General features: G+C 43.8%; 1 protein-coding gene across 1 annotated transcript in view; it reads left to right on the top strand.

The window, feature by feature from the left end:
- Positions 1–3,186: 3,186 nt before the first annotated feature.
- Positions 3,187–19,995, top strand: part of M6PR (mannose-6-phosphate receptor, cation dependent) — a 69,214-nt gene continuing 52,405 nt past the window's right edge. The window contains exon 1 of the mRNA XM_069242959.1: positions 3,187–3,509. Coding sequence (XP_069099060.1) covers positions 3,412–3,509 — 98 coding nt within the window. The 5' untranslated portion in view covers positions 3,187–3,411. The remainder of the gene's footprint in view (positions 3,510–19,995) is intronic.

Below are 19,995 nucleotides of genomic sequence, written 5' to 3'. Positions count from 1 at the left end.
TACGGGTTCGAGGTCCATTGTGAGTGGGATTTTTGTAGAACCCATTGATGTGGATGCAATTGATGGTGGAGCTGGCGGTGTGATTAATGAAGAAGAATGTTTCGCTGAGACTGAAAGTTCTGTGTACAATAGAGATGGGGAGAGCAATGGAAGGTGTGGGATGGATGAAGGTGTTGGAGGTGATTCTACTGCATCGAGGGTGAAGTTTGATGGGCGTATTAGACAAAGATCTTTACGGTTAGTTGATTATGTGTAGTTATTTATGCCATTCTTCTTTGTTCTTGTTATATATCGTTAAATTTAGTAATTTCTCTGTATGTGGTTACTTCATTTGTTATTTTGTTAAGGGGGGAAATGTGTTGTATTCTGTTATTAAGTTCCTTTGCGATCGCTTTAAGGAACGTACAAATGGAATCAAAATACGTGGGGAATTTTAGAATGGAATGTGGGGGTGGAACAGGGAACTTTTTACGATTGGAAGCGGTACGGTGAAGACGTGTTGGCTACACAGAATAAAATCTATGAAACCTACCTCGTTCCTGCTTACTACATATAACAGCAATGCTCAGTAGAGCTACTTGAACAATACTGCCAGATTGTGTTTGTTTTCTTTCAGATGTCTTTGTAGTCAAGAAGCACCAGACAAGGGTGCCTGCTGTCTACATTGCTCTTTCTGGCACATGAAAAAAATTAACAGAGAAGATTAAACAGTCTTTGTATAGGATGGTATTGACATTATGACAAATTATTCTGCACCATGTTACCTGTTAGAAATGGGATTCCTGGTTGGCTGAGGTATGCACCCAGGCCAGGCACGAACAACCACTCTACTCAAGGCAAGCTAAGTACACACTAAAACGGTAACCTGTGCTCAACCCTCTGGTAGCCTGGCACACAGCAGTCAGGCTTATCTAAAGAGGAAATGTGTAAAGTATTGCTGCAACACACTCAGAGTAAGACAATGAACACACCACAAAAAAACTCCACACAGGTTTATAAAAATAGGTTGTTTTAAACACATTAAGGCCAAAACAATAAAATTCCAATATATGAGCATTTTTAAATATGAGGAAAAACAGTGTTACAAAACACCTTCGCTCCTCACAGATTATTTACGGTAATGTTCAAAGCTGCGAGTGCCGGGACGAGCACTAAATGACTAAGGCAGGAAAAAACTACCTTTCTAAATGTGGCATTTTCAAAATTGTCATTAAAAAATTCAACTTCACCATAAGGGAGGATTTTTCATTACAATTCCAGAGACAACAAACATGAACTGGTTAACTGTTCCCATTCAAAATACACCACTTATTAAATGTAATAAGGTAACTCCAACATTATCATACGGGAAGAGCCTGCCTTACAGTATTGAAAAACGTATTTAAGAGTTTTCCGTAACAGGACATGTAAAACTTGATAGTACATGTTATACTTTTTTAATATATTGAACCTTGCCCTCTGGGTTCCCCCAGGGGCCTACCTTAGTGGTGGCATGTGCATTACAAAGAGGAGTTTGGGCCTGGCAAAAAAGTTGGAAAGGCAGTTTAGAAAAATGTACATGTAGGCTGCAATGGGAGGCTTGCGGCAGGTTTGACGGACTACTTATGTGGGAGGCACAATCAGTGCAGCAGACCCACTAGCAGAATTTAATTTGCAGACCCTAGGTACATGTAGTACCACTTTACTAGGGGCTTACAAGTAAATTAAATATGCCAGTCATGGCTAAACCAATTCTACTATGTCTTAAAGAGAGAACACAAGCACCACTGTAGCAATAGTAAAGTGCACAGGGTCCTAAAATCCAATAAAAGCAGGGCCAGAAAACAAGAGGGTGAAGGCAAAAAGTCCAGGGATGACCCTGCAGAAATGGCCAAAACAAACAATAAGGGACAAGCTATAAAGCAAGTAAATGTTTCACAGAAAGGTCTTCTTTTGATGTTGGGATACAGTATTAAAAACAGGTAAAAATTTCAAGAGCTGAGCACAATTTGCATGAATTTTCCCCTATTTACAGTCAGATTTTTGTAAGATAACATGATGTCAAGTGCAGAATATTTGCAAACTGTTTGAGCCTGATTTTTATTGTTAGCTCAAAACCATAAAGATATTCAACAAATTGGTAAGCTAGCCAAAGCAAATTAGATGTGTGCCTGGTGTCTGACTACCTTTAACAGAGCGTTTTGGGGAAAATGACTAAGAGGTGGTATTCCAACAACGCAGTGATATATGTGCTTCATTAACATAGACTATGCTCAATCCTGGTGAAAAAACATTTTCTTCCATTTTGTTGTAGCGCTCAATTCAGAATGCTCTGCAGAGTCGGTTGAGCATCTAAGCACCCATCTTGATATGCAATCTGTGGGACCCCGGAGAGAAGAGAATCCCTCCAGGCCCTTGAGGCCTCGCCGTCTCCTGGGGTACGGGGTCCGGAGGTGAGGGAGACGGTGAGGGCAGCGCCGCCCTGGGACCAAAGCACCCACCTGGCCAAGAATGTAGCCAGCCCGCGGGTCACGGGACAAAATGAGAAGCCGCCCGACCACCCCACCTGCACCGAAAGCACCCCAGGCACAAGACCGTCGCAGCGCTGACGCTGCACGAGCACCAGCAGGATAGCGCCGCAGCAGCCTGCACTCGCTCCTCTAGCTCCATCAACAGCATAGTGCGAGGCAGTTGTCGAATTACACACTACGCATGCGCACAAGGCGTCTGTCACATACGGTGTTCTTAATACATCATAGCGCACAAAACACAGGGAGACTGTCACAGACGGGGTGTACGTCACATATCATAGTGCGCGCGCGTACAATAGTACGCATGCGCAAAAACCACAGGCGGGGGTGCAGCTAGGGACAGGGTCCTAACGCAATACGGGTCACGGGCGCCGTTTTCGACCGTCTCCATCTTGGAAAAGTCACCTTCGATAATGTACGATTTTAATTGCACTTACACCGTTTTTAGTTTATTTAATAGCAGAATATACGGTATCTGTTGACTAGCATAAACCCATGTGGTAATGATCCCTTCCTCGTCGCTTGGGAACTGCTTTTCTTATTAACCACAACTAAGCTAGCCCGTTCCACAATGGCTTCCAAGCGCAGCGTGCCTTGTATTTGTCTGCCCCCCCTGTCACTTCCTCATTTCCGTGTCACGAGACGTCCCTCGTGAACAACTTCCTCGTGACAGCCCCTCCCCACCCTTCAGACTGAACGGGGAAGTACGTCTGATAGAATACCGGCGCCGCCGCTGGTTAGATTGACACACGTGTTAACCCAAGGCTGACCACCACGGGCGGATCTCGCGCTGCTATTGGCGCAGAACTTCCCTACTACTGATCCCCTCCGCCCCTTTCGTATCTGTCTTCCTACTTCCGGTGACACCAAATGAGCAGGTTGCTGAAGGGGCAAGGAATGCATGGGGATAGTAGAAAAGAGAGCAGTTTCTGAGCACGGCTGGATCTGCTTCCCTGGCGGTGCCACCAAGGAATCCAGTAAGGGAACATTCTGCAGAGGGTGAGTTTCGGGGCATCCTTGGTACCTACTTCTCTCTCTACAGCCCCAGGACAGATTAAATTATCACTTCTGGTCTGACAACATTCCATGAGCTTTACTTTTTATTATAGGGCAGTGGCTGTCACTAGGTATGTCATCTTCCAGCAGTTACTAATTCACTCTGGATCCCTTGTTTTTTGTCACTAAGACTCGTGCAGACCTCGCGACATTTATTCCTTTATGTAGATCACTTTCTTGCTGCTTCAGCGTCCCCTTGAACCAGTTCTTAAAATGGAAACAACAAGTGCAGGTGCTTATAACTTGAACCTTAAGAAAGAACCATTGAAAATTAAACACATCGATTTCATTCTGTTTAACAACGGTCCCCAACTGTTTAACATGTATGCTTGTAATATTTGCAGTGTAATTACGTCATTTAAAGACAGGTTACTCCACACCATGGCCTTTACATTGTACAGTGGCCCCTTCTCAGTCAACTGCTTGCACCCCTTCTCAGTCAATTGCTTGTACTGCCAAGAATGACCTGGCCAAAAGTATATACATTTACAAAAACGCCAGCATCATTACTTTTTATGGAAATGGTAGATACCAGTAAACAGTCCCTGGTTTTAGCCTATTAGTGTATGTTAAACAACACAATGAACACTTTTAAACAGATGCCTACTGGATATATATATATTTAAATACAGTGTATAGAGTTGTTTGTATAAACAAGACATTGTAACTACCCCAACATTTCATTTATCAGTCTTAGAACTTTAGAATAACAAAAGGTTGTGATACAAAACAAGAAGAATCTCAACCGATTACTTACATTTTGCATGCAACTCATTGATGCCAAGTCATGGCTCATATTTCTATATTAAAAGGTTTGAAACTTGTGAACTGTAACTAACAAAAGGATCTCTGTGACAAAAGCAAATATCTACATAAAATACTAATTTATGATATCCATGTTACAAGGTGTGCTTTGCAGCAGGGACATTAACCCTAGGTGCTACTTAATGATGGGTTAAAACTGTGAATAGATAAAACACAAATCTCTCCAGTAAGTGCATGAGTCACCAGTTATGTTATTGTTAATATAATCACCTGAAATATGTCGGGCCGACAAAGGTCTCCGGAGCAGGTGCCTTAACCTCGCTAGATATTTTAAAACGCAGTTTGTTTGTGACCAATGAAGTATGCCAGAGCAAATTTACAGTCACATTTGTCCTTCTTTCCAAATTCTTTGTGAGAGTGTTTAAAAAAAAAAAAATATATATATATATAATGTTGACTGCCAGACTCTGCTTTTCTTGACTTCCGCCTCTTTCACTGCTTCACTTTGACCCACAATTTGTGGAATACTGGGGTAATGTTTTTTCATTTACAGCACTACTTTAGTTGCAAAGCACAATGGAAGTTTGTTATATCCTACCATCTAAAATGGTTTTTCCCGTCTTCACTTTTTTTTACCCCAATCTCCCTTTTCCCCCACGGTTACTTCCTTCACCTGATGGCGTAATGCCCTGTTACCTGAACATTCCAACTGTCACCCTGCACCACTCAGCTGACCGGAGTTTGTGGTGGTGTGAATAAAGGACTGGAAGATTTATACATGAGTGAATAGTCTGCATTACAACAAAGTGGTTACACTATGTTATGACACTTAAAACACATTTAGTTTGTCCAAGCTATTTTCCTTACCATAACATTTTTTTAAAATGGTGAACTATGTTTAAACCCACTGTTGCACTTCCATCCAGCAGACATTACCCATCCGTTCCTAGCTGGCACCTCTTTTCCCGTGGCACCTCTTTTCCCGAAAGCCCCTTTCTGCACTAAATTGCATCCCTTCTTCGAGAGTCACCCATTAACTCAAGAAAAAATAATCACTTCAAACAAAGTACAGTCATGTTCAGTGCTCCACTTGGGCCGGTACAGAGTAAGAGCACTTTTCAGTAGTCTTCCCTCGAGTACCAGAGCTTTACATTAGACAAGGAGAGTACCGGTTCTCAGAGTGGCCTAGCGGTATGTAGTTTATAATGCCTCCCAGGCCGTGAATGAGTCATAAGTCATCTGGCTGTCTGCAGCATGTGATAGGGCAGCAGAGCTTGCGTCACAGTCAGCGGAGAGCAGGGCCTTCACTTGCTTGAATCATTGAATATAGCCTGCACATTAATTGTGTCTTCCATTGCCATCCTGCACACAACCACACATTTACATTGCCTGATTATGTTAAAACAATGCTGTTAGAACTGGCAGCTTTTTGGCATGTCTCCCCTGTCTTTTGCCTTCTGACCTCCTGTTTTTATGGTTTACTGGACTCTGTTTTTGCTGTTTTATTGTCTCTGCGCACTGTATCTACCTCTGATCAGCGCTAAAGTGCAAGTGCTCCCTAGGTAAATTGTACTATTGATTGGTTTATCCATGATTGGCCTATTGGATTTACTGGTAAGTCCCTAGTAAAGTGCACTAGAGGTGCCCAGGACCTGTAAATCAAATGCTACTAGTGGGTCTGCAGCACTGATTGTGCAACCTACATAACTAGCTTTGTAAACATGGCACAGACCTGCCACTACAGTGTCTGTGTGTGCAGTTTTAAACTGCCAATTCGCCCTGGCAAGTGTACCCACTTGCCAGGCCCAAACCTTCCCCTTTTGTACATGTAAGGCACCCCTAAGGTAGGCCCTAGGTAGCCCCGTTGGCAGGGTGCAGTGTATTTAAAAAGTAGGACATGTACTGGTGTGTTTCACATGTCCTAACAGTGAAATATTGCCAAGCTCGGGTTTCTGTGTTGCAAGGCCTATCTCTTTCATAGGTTAACATGAGGGCTCCCTGTAAAACACTTTAAAGCTCAGATTCCCTTTGAGAGCAGATAGAAATATGGAATTTAGGGTCTCTGAACTCACAATTTAAAAATACATCTTTTAGTGAAGTAGGTTTTTGGACTGTGTGTTTGAAAATGCCATTTTTAGAAAGTAGGCATTTTCTTGCTTAAACCATTCTGTGACTCTGCCTGTTTGTGGATTCCCGGTCTGGGTCACGTTGGCTGTTGGGCTGTTTACACCTCTCCTCTAGACAGTGGCACAAAGGGAGCTGAGGTGTAGCCTGCATACCATGATGAGCCATCTGAGCTAGAGTGGAGGGAGGAGTGGTCGCTTGCAACTGTAAGGACCGTGCCTGCCCTCACACAATGCAGTATCCAACCCCTGGGTGTGTGTCTGGGGCCTAACCTGGACAAGGAAGGATCTTGCAAACACTTGAGGCTTTGCTTAGAAGTTTGCCAACTTCAAAGACAGAAAGGGGTACAAGTAGTGGACCCAAAACCCAAGACTTTTAGAATCTTTCTGGAATCAAAAGGATCCTCCACCCAGGAGAAGAGCTGAAGGAGGAGTACTGTCCCTTTGCTGTGTTGCTTTGTTGGACTTGCCTGCAGTTGATGCTTCTGCCTGAAAGTGGGGAAAGGGTGAACTTTGCTGTGTGTCCTGCTTGAGAGAGTTCTCCAAGGGCTCGGGCTCCATCTCTTTCGCCGCACAGAGTTGCTTTGCACCACGACCCTGGTCTCACTGACTCAGTCATCCGATGACTTCACCGAGCCGCTGCTCGCACCGCGACCTGTGGGCCCGCACTCCAGCATCGTATGCTCACACCGCAGCCTGGGCATCCCCGACGCTGCCACTCCTGCTGACACCGGCGCCGCTGCCTGCACCGTGGCCTGTGGACACCGCTTGTGAGGCACACGAAGCACCGACCCGTCCCACACCGCAGCCGCGGTCCACCGACACCAGCATCATTGAATCCAGTGTCGTGACCAGGCGTCCTTACCTGCACCGTGGCCTGTGGACACTGCTTGTAAGGGTCACAAAGCACTGTCCCGTCCCGCACCGCTGGCTTGGGCCTACTGACGACAGCGCTTCAGCAGCAACGACAACTCTGGCTGCACCGTGACCTGGTGACATCGCACTGCCCCGCTTCACAATGCAGCTCTGGTCTCACAGAGCCGCTGCCTGCACCGTGCCCTGTGGGCACTGCACATCACATCGTCTTGCTTCGCACCACTGCCCAGACGCCATCCACACCAGCGCTTATGACTTCATCTGCCCAGAGTTCGATCCGCTCCGCTTGTGACTTCAAGGGCCCACCGACTCCGAAACCGACACTGCAACGCCACTCTCAAGAGCTCACCGCGAGGATCACAGTGCCCTGCAATTCCAAAGGCACTGTTTGCGGGCCTTCCAGACACCGTAGCTGGCCTGAGCTGTTGGTTTTGTTGATCATGACGCCGTGATAGCCCCAGGTGGAGCTTTTGACTTCAAGGAACTGTATTTTTGAGAAAATCTTGCAGAATTCATCTTTTTATTACTGTATACTGGATTTTTATCGTATTTGGTCTGGTTTCTTATAGATAAATATTGGCTATTTTTATAAAACTGTTGTGGTGTCCTTTCGTAGTGTTTTCATTTATTACTGTGTGTTATGTGGAAATGCTTTACACATTGCTTCTGAGATAAACCTGACTGCTCATGCGAAGCTGCCAAGGGGGTGAGCATGGGATATATGAGTGTGTATCTCCCTCATCCTGACTAGAGTGAGGGTCCCTACTTGGACAGTTTGCAAACCGACTTCCAACTGGCGACCCCATTTCTAACAGATGCTTTGTGTGAAAACTGTTGAATGCATATTCTGTCTGCCCGTCCTAGTCTGTTCTGGTGCGCTTTGGCGCACCCAGTTAAATGTTCATCTATAAACAAATGTAAAAGAATTTGAAGCAAGTATAAAATCTGTGTCAAATGGAAAATATACTTTTTCCAGAGAGTGTTATTGTAATTAGTAACTGTGCCACCACTTCAACCACAACCTTACTTGCGCTATAAATAATCTGTTGATAGATGTGTTCTTAATTCTAGATTTGACTGCATTTCTAAATGCACGTAGAATAAACATTTGAAAGGGGAATTAAATACTACTAGAACGACAGGGGCATGTATAATCATTCCTTATTCCATTCCATATCAATCCAGCCCTTTATCTGTGAAGCGTGGTTTATTATCCTAATTAATGGCAGAATGTGCATCTTTCAAACGAGGCTCCTGATCAGGGGCTTACAAGCTGCTGCTGTTACATCCTGCTGCAACAGAACTCTGGCCTTCTGTCCTGCTGCAACAGAACTCTGGCCTTCTGTCCTGCTGCAACAGAACCCTGGCCTTCTGTCCTGCTGCAACAGAACCCTGGCCTTCTGTCCTGCTGCAACAGAACCCTGGCCTTCTGTCCTGCTGCAACAGAACCTCTGTCCTGCTGCAACAGAACCCCGGCCTTCTGTCCTGCTGCAACAGAACCCCGGCCTTCTGTCCTGCTGCAACTGAACCCCGGCCTGAACCCCGGCCTTCTGTCCTGCCGCAACAGAACCCCGGCCTTCTGTCCTGCTCCAGCAGAACCCCGGCCTTCTGTCCTGCTCCAGCAGAACCCCGGCCTTCTGTCCTGCTCCAGCAGAACCCCGGCCTTCTGTCCTGCTGCAGCAGAACCCCGGCCTTCTGTCCTGCTGCAACAGTACCCCGGCCTCAGTCCTGGTCTTCTGTCCTGGTCCAACAGACTGTCCTGCTCCAACAGAAACCTGGCCTTCTGTCCTGCTGCAAAAGTACCCCGGCCTTCTGTCCTGCTGCAACAAACCCTGGTCTTCTGTGCAGCCATTCACAACAGAGTTGCACGCATTTCTTCCAAATTGATCATCACCTTGGCCAATCTGATAAAGGCCAGATGAAGCAGTTGTTTGTCACAAGTAATAAGAACTATTCTTTAAATCTGGATTACATAAGAAGCGGAAAATAGTGGTCATTTGCACTGGCTCGTGCAGATACGCTGTACTTTTGAAATTATTCATTTGGATGAGGTGCAGAATTACATTAAAGAATTAACAAAAAACACTGCCAGTGACACGATGGTGCCATGTGAGTAGCTATTAAGTACGTATACATTACTTTTCCCTCTCTGTATTACGGCAGCCTTGTTAAATGGAATCTTTCCCATTGAGGCTGTTTGCTCAGACCTCTCATGCTTCATTCGAGAATTTTTCTCCAGACCAAAACACAAACAGAAACTGTGGCACCACATCTTTTTTGCCTTCCAGCATTCAAAGCAAAAGTTGAGAATAACGTTGTGTTTGTGTACCATCTCTTTGATCATGGCGTTATCATCCAAAGCACTTGGACATCTCTCCTAGATAATCCTCCTAGGTAGATTTATGTAATTACTTGAGGATATTTATAGCTGTGACCCTAGCCCTGGGGCATTAAAAATGCTTCACATAGAACCAGGAACATGTTCTGAAGCATTGCCTACTCTTTACCATGTTCCACTTAGATGCACACGCGTGTGACATGCTCACACTGTTTGACACGCCAAATCACACAACCAGTTTAACTAATACCCGTCATATATTCACACAGCCCAGATCCACAGAGCCTCACACCAACACACCCACAATAATGCATCATTATGTACGGCAGAAACTATCCCGTTACGCACACTATTATGCTAGAAAACATCCTCATGCACAAATAAGACACACACCCAGGCAGTCACACATACACAACCTGACACGCACGGTAATGGAAGCTTATAGTCTTAATTACATTGTAAGTAGTGTTCTTTTGCAATCTGTGATGAAATGCCCACTCACTGTTACCTACATTTTTTGGGGGAAGAGGGGTGTGTGTGTGTGTGTGTGTGAGTTGTCAGTCAGGAGGGGTGACCAGTTTTGCACTGTTATTGTTCCCACCTGCCTCTATATCTTTGCTTTAGGGAAACATGTAATGGTGCCGCGCATCGTGTACCTGGGTTGTGGGTAATGCGTGGTAACACTATAGAGGGAGGTTACCCATGAGTATTATATTGGACTGATTTATTCCACTGCATTCTGTGGCACTGAACTTGTGAGTGGAAACAAGGCAGATGAAATCCTGTGGTAGTGCCTTTGAGTGATGTTTTAGTTAAGGTTAGCTAATGTAGTGTTCACATCTGAAAAGATGACAAATGCAATATTCAGTTCACATTATTTAAGTCTAGTTTTGTGGATTTGGCATTTAAAGCAGGCTCAACTCTGCTTATTTCTTTTGAGCTGAAACTGCCAGTTTAGGTAGGATGCTTGCACTATGCTCTTTTTAACATAGACAGACGTAATACATACTTGTCAACTGGCAGCAACCAAACCTGACGTACAACAATTACATCCAGGAACTCATGTAATCTAAAACGAGGCAGACCTATTGGCTTTGCCGATGCTTGTTTTCTGTTGTCACTTAAGGGCACCTTTTTCATTGCCATGGTACATATTCCTACATGACATGTACCAGCTACAGGATCACGTTCACCTGTTTTACTTCCCATTGACTGTGTTTTTAGGGTTGAGCACGCGAAAGAGCTCTGGACCATGTCGTAATAAATTCTGTGGGTGTCTAACCACGCCCATGTCACGCCTGTCACTTTCAATAGTTTGTGGGCTTGCCTTTTAAAAATCGATTGATTCCACTTGTGAAAGGCATGCATAGGTCATGTCTTTTCCAGTGGTTAGCCCTCCTCGAGTGCACCAGTAAACTACTGAAAACATATGTAAACATTCTGCTGGTTATAAGGATAATTGTACTTTTGCTGATAAGTTTCACTACTAGCGAACTTATGTTTCCTTTTCTGTGTCTCCTTCACGCTTATGGCGACCATCGGCTTGCACATGTGAAACTGTTTTACTTTTCATTATTAGTTTCTGTGGCAAGAAAAGTCCTGTTAGGAGTTTACAACGCTAATAGCTCTAACGTGAGCAAATGCAAGACCCATTGCAAATGCTTGTTTTTTCAACTGATTGATATAATGCAGGAGTTTCGGTTGACAGCCTGACCACCCTGGCAAATAATGGAAGCAAATAAGTCAGCATCACTTGCAGGAGCCAGGGTCAGGCATTTTAGAGAGCTCACTTAAGAGCAGGTAAAGCCCCCATGAACACCATAACAAACACACCTCTGTCAGCTGGTAGGCAGATTACTGTTACTGTGAAGGAAACCGATGCCAAAAAGCATCACCTGGGAAAACAGTAAACAAGGATCTGCGCCCTCGTCATCCCCCCCCCCCCCCCCCCAGGCCACCCAGTTCGGTGGCCTGCTAAACCGGTTTGGCAACATGTTCTATGTCTAGTGGTTATGAATATTTTACAACCCTCAGAAACCAGTTCTGATTTTCTATTTGTTTGGTACCTTATTATAAAATACTACTGTAGTGGAAAAATAGTGCATAAATTCAGCTTCACGACTGTACGTATATTAACATGACCATTCTTGAGCATCCTATTTATTTAAATCTTTTTAAGCACTACCTGGCACACCGTTTTGTCTCATGGACCAAAAAATGATATAACAAATATGACCAGATCAATTAGTATTACACCAGAAAACAATCTATAATGTCAAGAATATGTGGTAAATTGTTTTAAACAATGTTTTTATTTATTTGACAATCTTATGTCGACCCCCTAAGTTTTGGTAGTATCTGATTTGCAATGGCAAGCTGTCCCTGTGAGACAGCTTCCTGGTTGTGATTCTTGTCGGGTGAATGATGGGTCGGGGGGTCAGACCTTTTGCTGTTTTTATCTCTAGACACATTGGCTTTAGAAGTGAAATAGCTAAAGTTATCTCTAGCCCAGGCCTGGACGTAAGTGCCGCTACAGCACTGAGTTAATAAAATATTTGAACACACTTATCTGTCCATTTAACTTCTATCTCCTCTTATCCTCCTTTCAGTTGAGTACTACTACTCCCTAACGATCCCTCATCCCCCAGTGATTACCTTTACACCATCTGTTGTCACATGCACCCTCAACTAAGAACTATACATCTAGTTTATGTTCATTCCAACTAGAAATGCAGAGTTAGGGAGTAATATCTACACACACCAACAAACACGCCATGTAGACAGATGTCCCCTGTCACCCATTCCTATTAGAAAAGTGATCGATCCAAGGAGACTAAGGGAAGTCTCTGTGTGGCACACCATGTGGGATTGTGGGATACTTGGCAACACCGGGCCAGTGGCCCGTTCCTACTGTCACCCTCTGTGAATAGTAGTTAAGTACTTTGCAGAAGGTGCTCACTACGGTCTGAAGCCAGTATATATATAGTGTGTGTGTGTGTGTGTGTGTGTGTGTGTGTGTGTGTGTGTGTGTATATATATATATATATATATATATATATATATATATATATAATTTTCCATTGAAAAGAGACCTGGCAATACATAAAATACTAAAACAAACGAAGCATGCAGACCTAAACATTGAGGATACCAGCTGGTGGGTATTGTTTGATGCCACTGTCGCAGCCCAGGCTCCTTCACAACTAACTCCTTAAGAATGATATTATACAATTCTGATGTAAAACAAAACATCCAATTTGTAAAAAAAAAAAAAAAAAAAAAGGGACCTCATGAGTCATCACCACCAAACACTGACTCAGCAGAATTTCAGCCATTGGTGACTTTTTCCCCTAATATCTTCGGCCTTTCTTTCCTACTCCTCTCTTAACTAGTCATATCTACATACATATCGGTCATTTGCACTTTCTGCGCCTCTAAATTTGGAGTGTGGTTCCCAAACAGCCAATGTCCACTCTTGTGATCATAGCTGCCAAGGTTTGTTATGTGTGACATTTTCATAATTTCATTGTAATTATGAGCGATATTTCACCGACTATGAGTGACACTTTCTCGCAAAGCAAAATCCAACGATGAAGGCGAGGGAACCGTATAAATATTGTAATATATGGATAATCCTATACATCCAGTTATACACCAGCGCCACCTTGTGGCCTTTGATAAACACTACTAGGAGCATACCTAGCAAAGTGAGAAACTGGAATTAGAAGGATTTACCGCAGTTCTGGACACGGTTCTTTTGCGTGACAATCTCAGGCATTGCGGTAATGAGGGAAAAGATCGCAAACGTATTCTTCTAACGTGTGATGCATGGCACTTGGTACGGCTAAGTAGTGTTACTGTCTAAAGGCGTTCCCTTAACCCATGCACAACACACATAAGGGCATAATCTCAGATTAACTATGAAAAGCATTCGCCTATTGTACTTTTTGTGTTGTATTAGAAATCGCAGTGCGTTTCTTTGTGTGTGTTAGTGGTATGCTAATTGTTTACTCAGTGGAAATAACAAAAGATTAGAGCTCTTGTTACAGTGCGTTTGTGCTGTGCTCTTATAGTCGCTGTTTCTCCTATGTTCCTGTGTTAAGGGGGCCGAGGGAGTTCTTACCGTCAAACCCTGAGGTCACATTCAAGCAGCGCTTTAGAATGTTTTTATTGTTGATCTACTGATATTTTTATATGAAACACCAGTTTACATAAGCAGTCACCTCTGTTTCATTTAACAAGTTGGTGTGAGTGCTTAATTTGTAAATAAAAACGTGCTGGTGCTCAAAGCTCTCCTCTCAAGCACGCGACTGCTTCAGTTAAGTGTGCATGCATAGAATACTGAGGCAGAGTAATCCCGAAGACATCTTGGATCTCATTAATCCATTTACAGCCATCCCTGCCCCTTCAGCTCACTCCTGCAGCTTTTTGCTTTCTCCCTTTGTGACGCTTCTGTTTTTATCTTCCTCCGTCTTGCCCATATGTGTCTTTTGCTCGCAGTAAATGCTTGAGGCAGAAGAATATGTGCTGGTGCTCGGCACTGGAAACAACAAGCACAAATTAGGCACTGGTTGGTGTATAAAGTAAATATTAAAAAAAAAAGAATCATCCCGTTTTAAATAAATACCTGAAAGACGTTTGATAATAGCTCAGCAGTTGTCTAGAAGTAATAAAATAAACTAAAAGCCCCAGATTCTCATAACGGTTCATAATATATACCATTTGTGCATTGATAAATAACTACACCATAGTATTAGTTCGAAAACATGTCTTGGGCAATATCATATTGTTCCACTGCCAGGTTCCCTTCCACTCTCCCATTGTCATTCTAGTTTACTCGGCCCAGGATTATAGCATTAGTAACCTTCCCATATCTCAGTAAAAATCTCCCAATAGTAAGCAGCTAGAACTGTAGACACCCCCCCCCCCCCCCCCCCCCCCCCCCAATTTCAGGCCTGTAATTCTTTACTAAGTCATAAATGCAGCCTTAAGTTGCAGCCAGGATAGTCCTTAAATGAAACAAAGTGGTGTCAAATCTCATGGTTTAGCTACATCATACACTCTGTCATTCATTTCAGTGTTTGAGATAGGCTGTTATTGTTTCGATACTCGCACACTCATTCGTTTACCATACTCACTAAGATTTTATGGCTCGTATCAGCTGTGTTTATGATAAAACACACCCTTATCACATTTCAGCTACCTGAGGTACTGTTCCTCTGTTCCAGAATACACACACACACACATTACTTGGGAAAGAACACGTCCTAGAAATGGGTTCCTTTTGGACCGGGATGACATTTGAGTGTATGGTAAGACTGATTTACTCTTTCGTCCTCCCAAGATGGAGGAAATGCTCACAGGAGAACACGTCTGTGAGTGTGCTAGTGTGTGCCTTTTTAAAGAGATTTTAACTCCATTAATATGTTTAAAGTCACTAGTAGGCAACGTTTCCCCCTTTACAAAGCTGGTCCCTGCCAAAGGATTGCAATGAAATCTGCCCTGATTCATATAGAGAAGGTACTTACAGGTGAAAAATGTACTTAGGGTGCCACAAGTTTTGGAATGAGGAGGAGGAGGACGTTTAGTTAGTTTGCTACCTTGCTTCATCCCCTCTCCTCCAGTCCATCTCAAGAATTTTACATCACTTTCTTCAATCCTTATCTTCTTATTTGAACCCCCACACAGTCTCTGAATATCTTTCATATTTAAACCTCTTTGCTCCAAGGGTTGTGTAGCACTCAATTTTGCCTTTCTACCTGATTCATTAGCTGTTTCTGCAGCTGCAAATAATTTCCTTTAAATTTAAATTTAACATTGTTGAAGAAGAGGATGTGGGCAGTGACTCTGCGAGACAGCGCAGCATAAGTCACGCTATGTCGCCAGAATCTTATAGATCTTCTGGCTGTGACAGCAACAAACAATTAACTTTTAGTCGAGACAACGGACAGGCACGCCTCCCGACCCGACAGTGTTTTTTCAAATTAAATATCCAAATGGAAGGGGGCCTTGAGCATACCATTGACATAATATTCTGGGAAGCACTAAGTTGCAATATACTATTGGCAGAAAAAGATTGGCCTCCTGAATTTGCCCGCAAGCTCCCACCTGGGGAAGATTTAATTTTGCTTTCTTTCCCAGTCCTGGTTCCAGACGTGGTAAAGGAAGCCTATGCTGCTGATTGGGCTTTAGCGCAGGCTCCTGCACTGTATCGCAACCATATACGATGGGATAAAGATTCCTACTACCATCTAATACCTATTAGGTCTGCACCACAGCCTCAACCTTAATATCCCATTAAACATGCAGCTAATGCTCCAGTGAGAGAGAATCTCACACAACTCGAGTACCAGGGAGTAATTGAGCCCTGCATCTCTGCAATGAATAACCTGTTATTCCCTGTTGCAAAACCAAACAATCACATAGGATAGTCTTAGATTGCAGACACTTAAACAGTCACACACACACTCACGCCATACAGAATGCACAAAGCACAGCACTAATTAACAACATAGTGCGCAAAAAATACAATAAAAACCTGGATATTTCCAGTGCTTTTTTTCTGCCAAAATCTAGTACCTGAAAGTCGGGATCTAAGCGCTTTCTGCTCATTAGGCTCTTAGCAGCGCTTTTGTCGATTGCCACAAGTGTATAAGAACAGCCCAGGTTTGTTTTCATCCCGAGTAACATCAATATTAGATGACATTGATCCAGAGGTGTAGTCTTATGTGGATACTATCTATCAAACGACGACCTCAACATACATCTGGCCAGGGTGGACCGGATTGTGTTAGGATTCGATGCCCAGGGCTACAAATTCAATTTTAAGAAAACTATTATTGCCTATCTCAGTGTCCTATTTTTGGGATTCGAGCTATCAGCAGATTTCTCATGCAACACTGGACACCAGAACACACATGCATTCTCAGAGAACTGCAACAGGACATGTTAGAAGCTAAACACTTGCGCACACAAAACAACAAAACAAATCTGATCATCAAAAAAATTGCTGGTGCCTTTGGGTTTACCTATGCCACTTTCAAGGAGGGTGACACGGTACTCCCGTTATACTTGAACGCAGAACAACATTTAGCACCAACAGAAAAAATACTGTCTGCTGTACAGATGGCTGTCATTAAGAAGAGGCCACTTGGAAAACACATTATTGTTGTTTCCCTGATACCAGCCTTAGAGGCTGTCACCAAAGCTAGTGTCCCAAATGCTAAAGCATTACATCCACTTTGGATTCAGTGGGCAATCTTTCTGACTGTCACTAATGTGGATTACATCTTTGACCCAAAACTACAGACACAAGAATTTCTCCAACATGAACAGGAGTACTCCGCGCCTAGTAACATGCTACCACTTGACCAGTACCAAACTATCATTTACACTGATGGTTCAGCCCAACCAGCTGTAGGTACTAAACATCAATACTCAGCTGCCTGCGCAGCCGTAAGCGGGGTGGTGAGGGATGGTACCTTCCACCCTCAAAATACCCACACGCGGACCCTAGAGGACTGCACTGCACAGCTAGCAGAGCTTAAGGCTCTTGTCTTGGCACCGCAAGATATGGATGCTGAACAGCTCACACTAACTGTGTGTGATTCGTATTACTGTGTCCAGTCCTGTAGCGGTTATCTCAATCACTGGAACCTGAACGGCTTCAGAGGTTCTAAGCGGAAACACCATTAAACTCAAACTTTTGGGGGAGAGTAGCTGATCTTCAGGACAGACTACCAATGTTCTTTTGGTACATACATTGGGCCATCAAAGTGTAGTAGGACATGTAGGAAACACTTTGGTGGATTAAGCTGCCAAATCTGCAATTGCTACGGCTTCTGTTGGTCCAATTACTCGTTCTCACACAACATTGGATAATGGGAGGCTGGCTGCTATGAAAGCGTGGGCGTTCATGTGATCCCCAACCATGACCAGAGATTAGATCTCACCAAAGCAGTTCATGGGGGTGTTTCTTCTGCTCACACAGGTGTGGCGGCTACAATTTGTTTTTTACAAAAACGCTTTTGGTGGCCAAGTCTATACATATACGGACCAACCAATATGTCCTTTGTTGTGACATTTGTCAGCAAATAAAAGGGTCCATTATTAAACCTCCACCGCAGCATCCCTCTTAGTCTTAGTCAGACAATTCCAATGGGTGTACCTGGACCACTGCGGTCCCTTACAACCTGATGTGGCATAGAAATACATCTTAGTCGCTGTTGACTCTTGTTCTAGATTCCTGTGGCCACAATGGCCGGCTGGCGCTTGAAATGTTATTGAAGATTTGCAAGTCTTTATCGGCACATATGCGGTTGCAACATTCCCTTCTGACCAGGGTCCTGCTTTTGCCTCCAGGGCATTCAGGGACACTATGGGGGCAGTGGGTGTTGAGCTCCATTACTTCTCCCCCTACCATCCAGAGGGTAATTTGGTCGTGGAGAGGAGGATCCGAAACTTAAAGCAATCCTTAACAGCGAAGGTATTAGGTTCAGGCCGTAGTTGGCTTCATCATCTATAGTAGGTCCAGAGAACACTAAATAATCTGCCCAGAGGGCCCTTGGGATGTTGCACCCTTTATGAGGTCCTATTTGGGATATCTATGTATTGTCCCGGATCTTGCTGGCCCTGAGGCGGTGACGCCAGACACATTGTTTAAGATAAATGAATGTGTCGCTGTTTTATAGGAGCTACAATTCCGTGATGAAAATGTATCTGCCTGTGCCGCCACTTTAGGAATAAGGGATTTGCCAACAACATCTACAGGCTGGATTCCCAAAGTTGGGGATCTAGTTCATGAAAAGATTGCTGTGAAGAAGGAATTCATCCCCATCCTACAGGGCACTAGTTTCAGTCCTGGGAGTACACGATGCCAGAACTGTCATCCTACCACTGCTGCCTGGACCCAAAGGGAACACATTTGTCTCAATTGACAACATCAGTTTGCACCATGTGGTCGATCCTGCGCTGTAGACCAACAGGTCCCTTGGGTAGTACCTGCTGTCCTCTCACTACCCAACAGGATATACTTCTAAAAGCAGTAAACAACGTTTTTGCAAGCACCAATGTAACCAACAATGCTATACCTGCCTCTTGGAGCTTGGGAAGAGTGGTGAATGAGCTTCTGCTCATTCCTGTTGCCACTTCACTGACAAAAAACGTCCAAGATGTTGGAGCTTTACTACTCCAATTCTACATAGACGGGTATCATTGTCTACTATCTACTTCCACAACAGTAGGGTCCATCCACTGGCTCTGAGCCGGCTCCTGTGTATTCACAGACTGCTTCTGGTTATGTCATCGACATTGACAACTTTTCTTCAAATTCATCTGCTTCTGCAGCAGAAACTATATCAAAGACACATAAGCTGTCCATATGGCTTAAAAATAACTATTTGGTTTAACCATGGTATTATCTGTGGATACTATTGACATTGCTTGCATTTTTGCTTTGGATTGATTTCGTCATTGTTTTCTTTCTTTTAATAAATGGTCACTATCTTCCTGAACGCTCTGCCGTTAAGCCAGTGGATGTGGTTTTAACCCCTTACCTGTCAGGGATGTGGAATTCCTATTGCCCGACGCCCGGGACATCTTGTTTGGGGTAAAGGGCAACAAGTTTTTATGTTTACTTTGTCCTTGGGACAAGTAGGCCCAACCCCCTGCAGCACAAACCCTTTGGCTGCCTGTTTACAGAGAGTTGAACTCTCTGCAGTTGAGGTAATGTGTTTCCAAAAGATAATGCTGTTCGCACTTGTATTTATGGTTCATTATTTGAAAGCCTTCATTATTAGGGTGCGTGCTGTAAATAAATGTTTTAAGGTCACACTTCACTACTGAAGTTGGTTCCAGTACAAAAAAAAAAAACTTGTACACACATGTTTGAAAAGTTTAGGCTAAGAGGCTAAGTATAATGCTCCCAGAATGCTCTCTGATTATATGCAAATGAAGTGTCATTTAGTAAAATGTGTTGATGCATGCTAGTATTTCCCAAAAATATTTCTAATGGAAAATCAGTGTAACCATTTTCAACACGATTATGGGAAGCATGAAAATAAACAAACACTGACAAAGCCAACTAATCTGACATATTTTTATAAGTCTTTTAGTTTCATCAATGCGTGTCTTGTTCTGACATGGCTTTTGTAACACTTTATTGTTGTGGGAGCTACCAGGCCCTCAACATTGTAACAAACATTGGCAAAACCCCCCCAAAAAAGTTTTTGAACTCTTAAAGCACACGTTGCCACCAGCGGCATAACAAAGGCCCCGCAGCCGCCCTCCAGGGGGCCCCGTCAGCACAGCACCTGCCCTGAGTGAGTCT

Source organism: Pleurodeles waltl, chromosome 7, assembly GCF_031143425.1.
Source record: "Pleurodeles waltl isolate 20211129_DDA chromosome 7, aPleWal1.hap1.20221129, whole genome shotgun sequence".
Lineage (NCBI taxonomy): Eukaryota > Metazoa > Chordata > Amphibia > Caudata > Salamandridae > Pleurodeles > Pleurodeles waltl.
The sequence above is the reverse complement of the archived record's forward strand: the minus strand, read 5'-3'. Positions and strand labels throughout refer to the sequence as shown.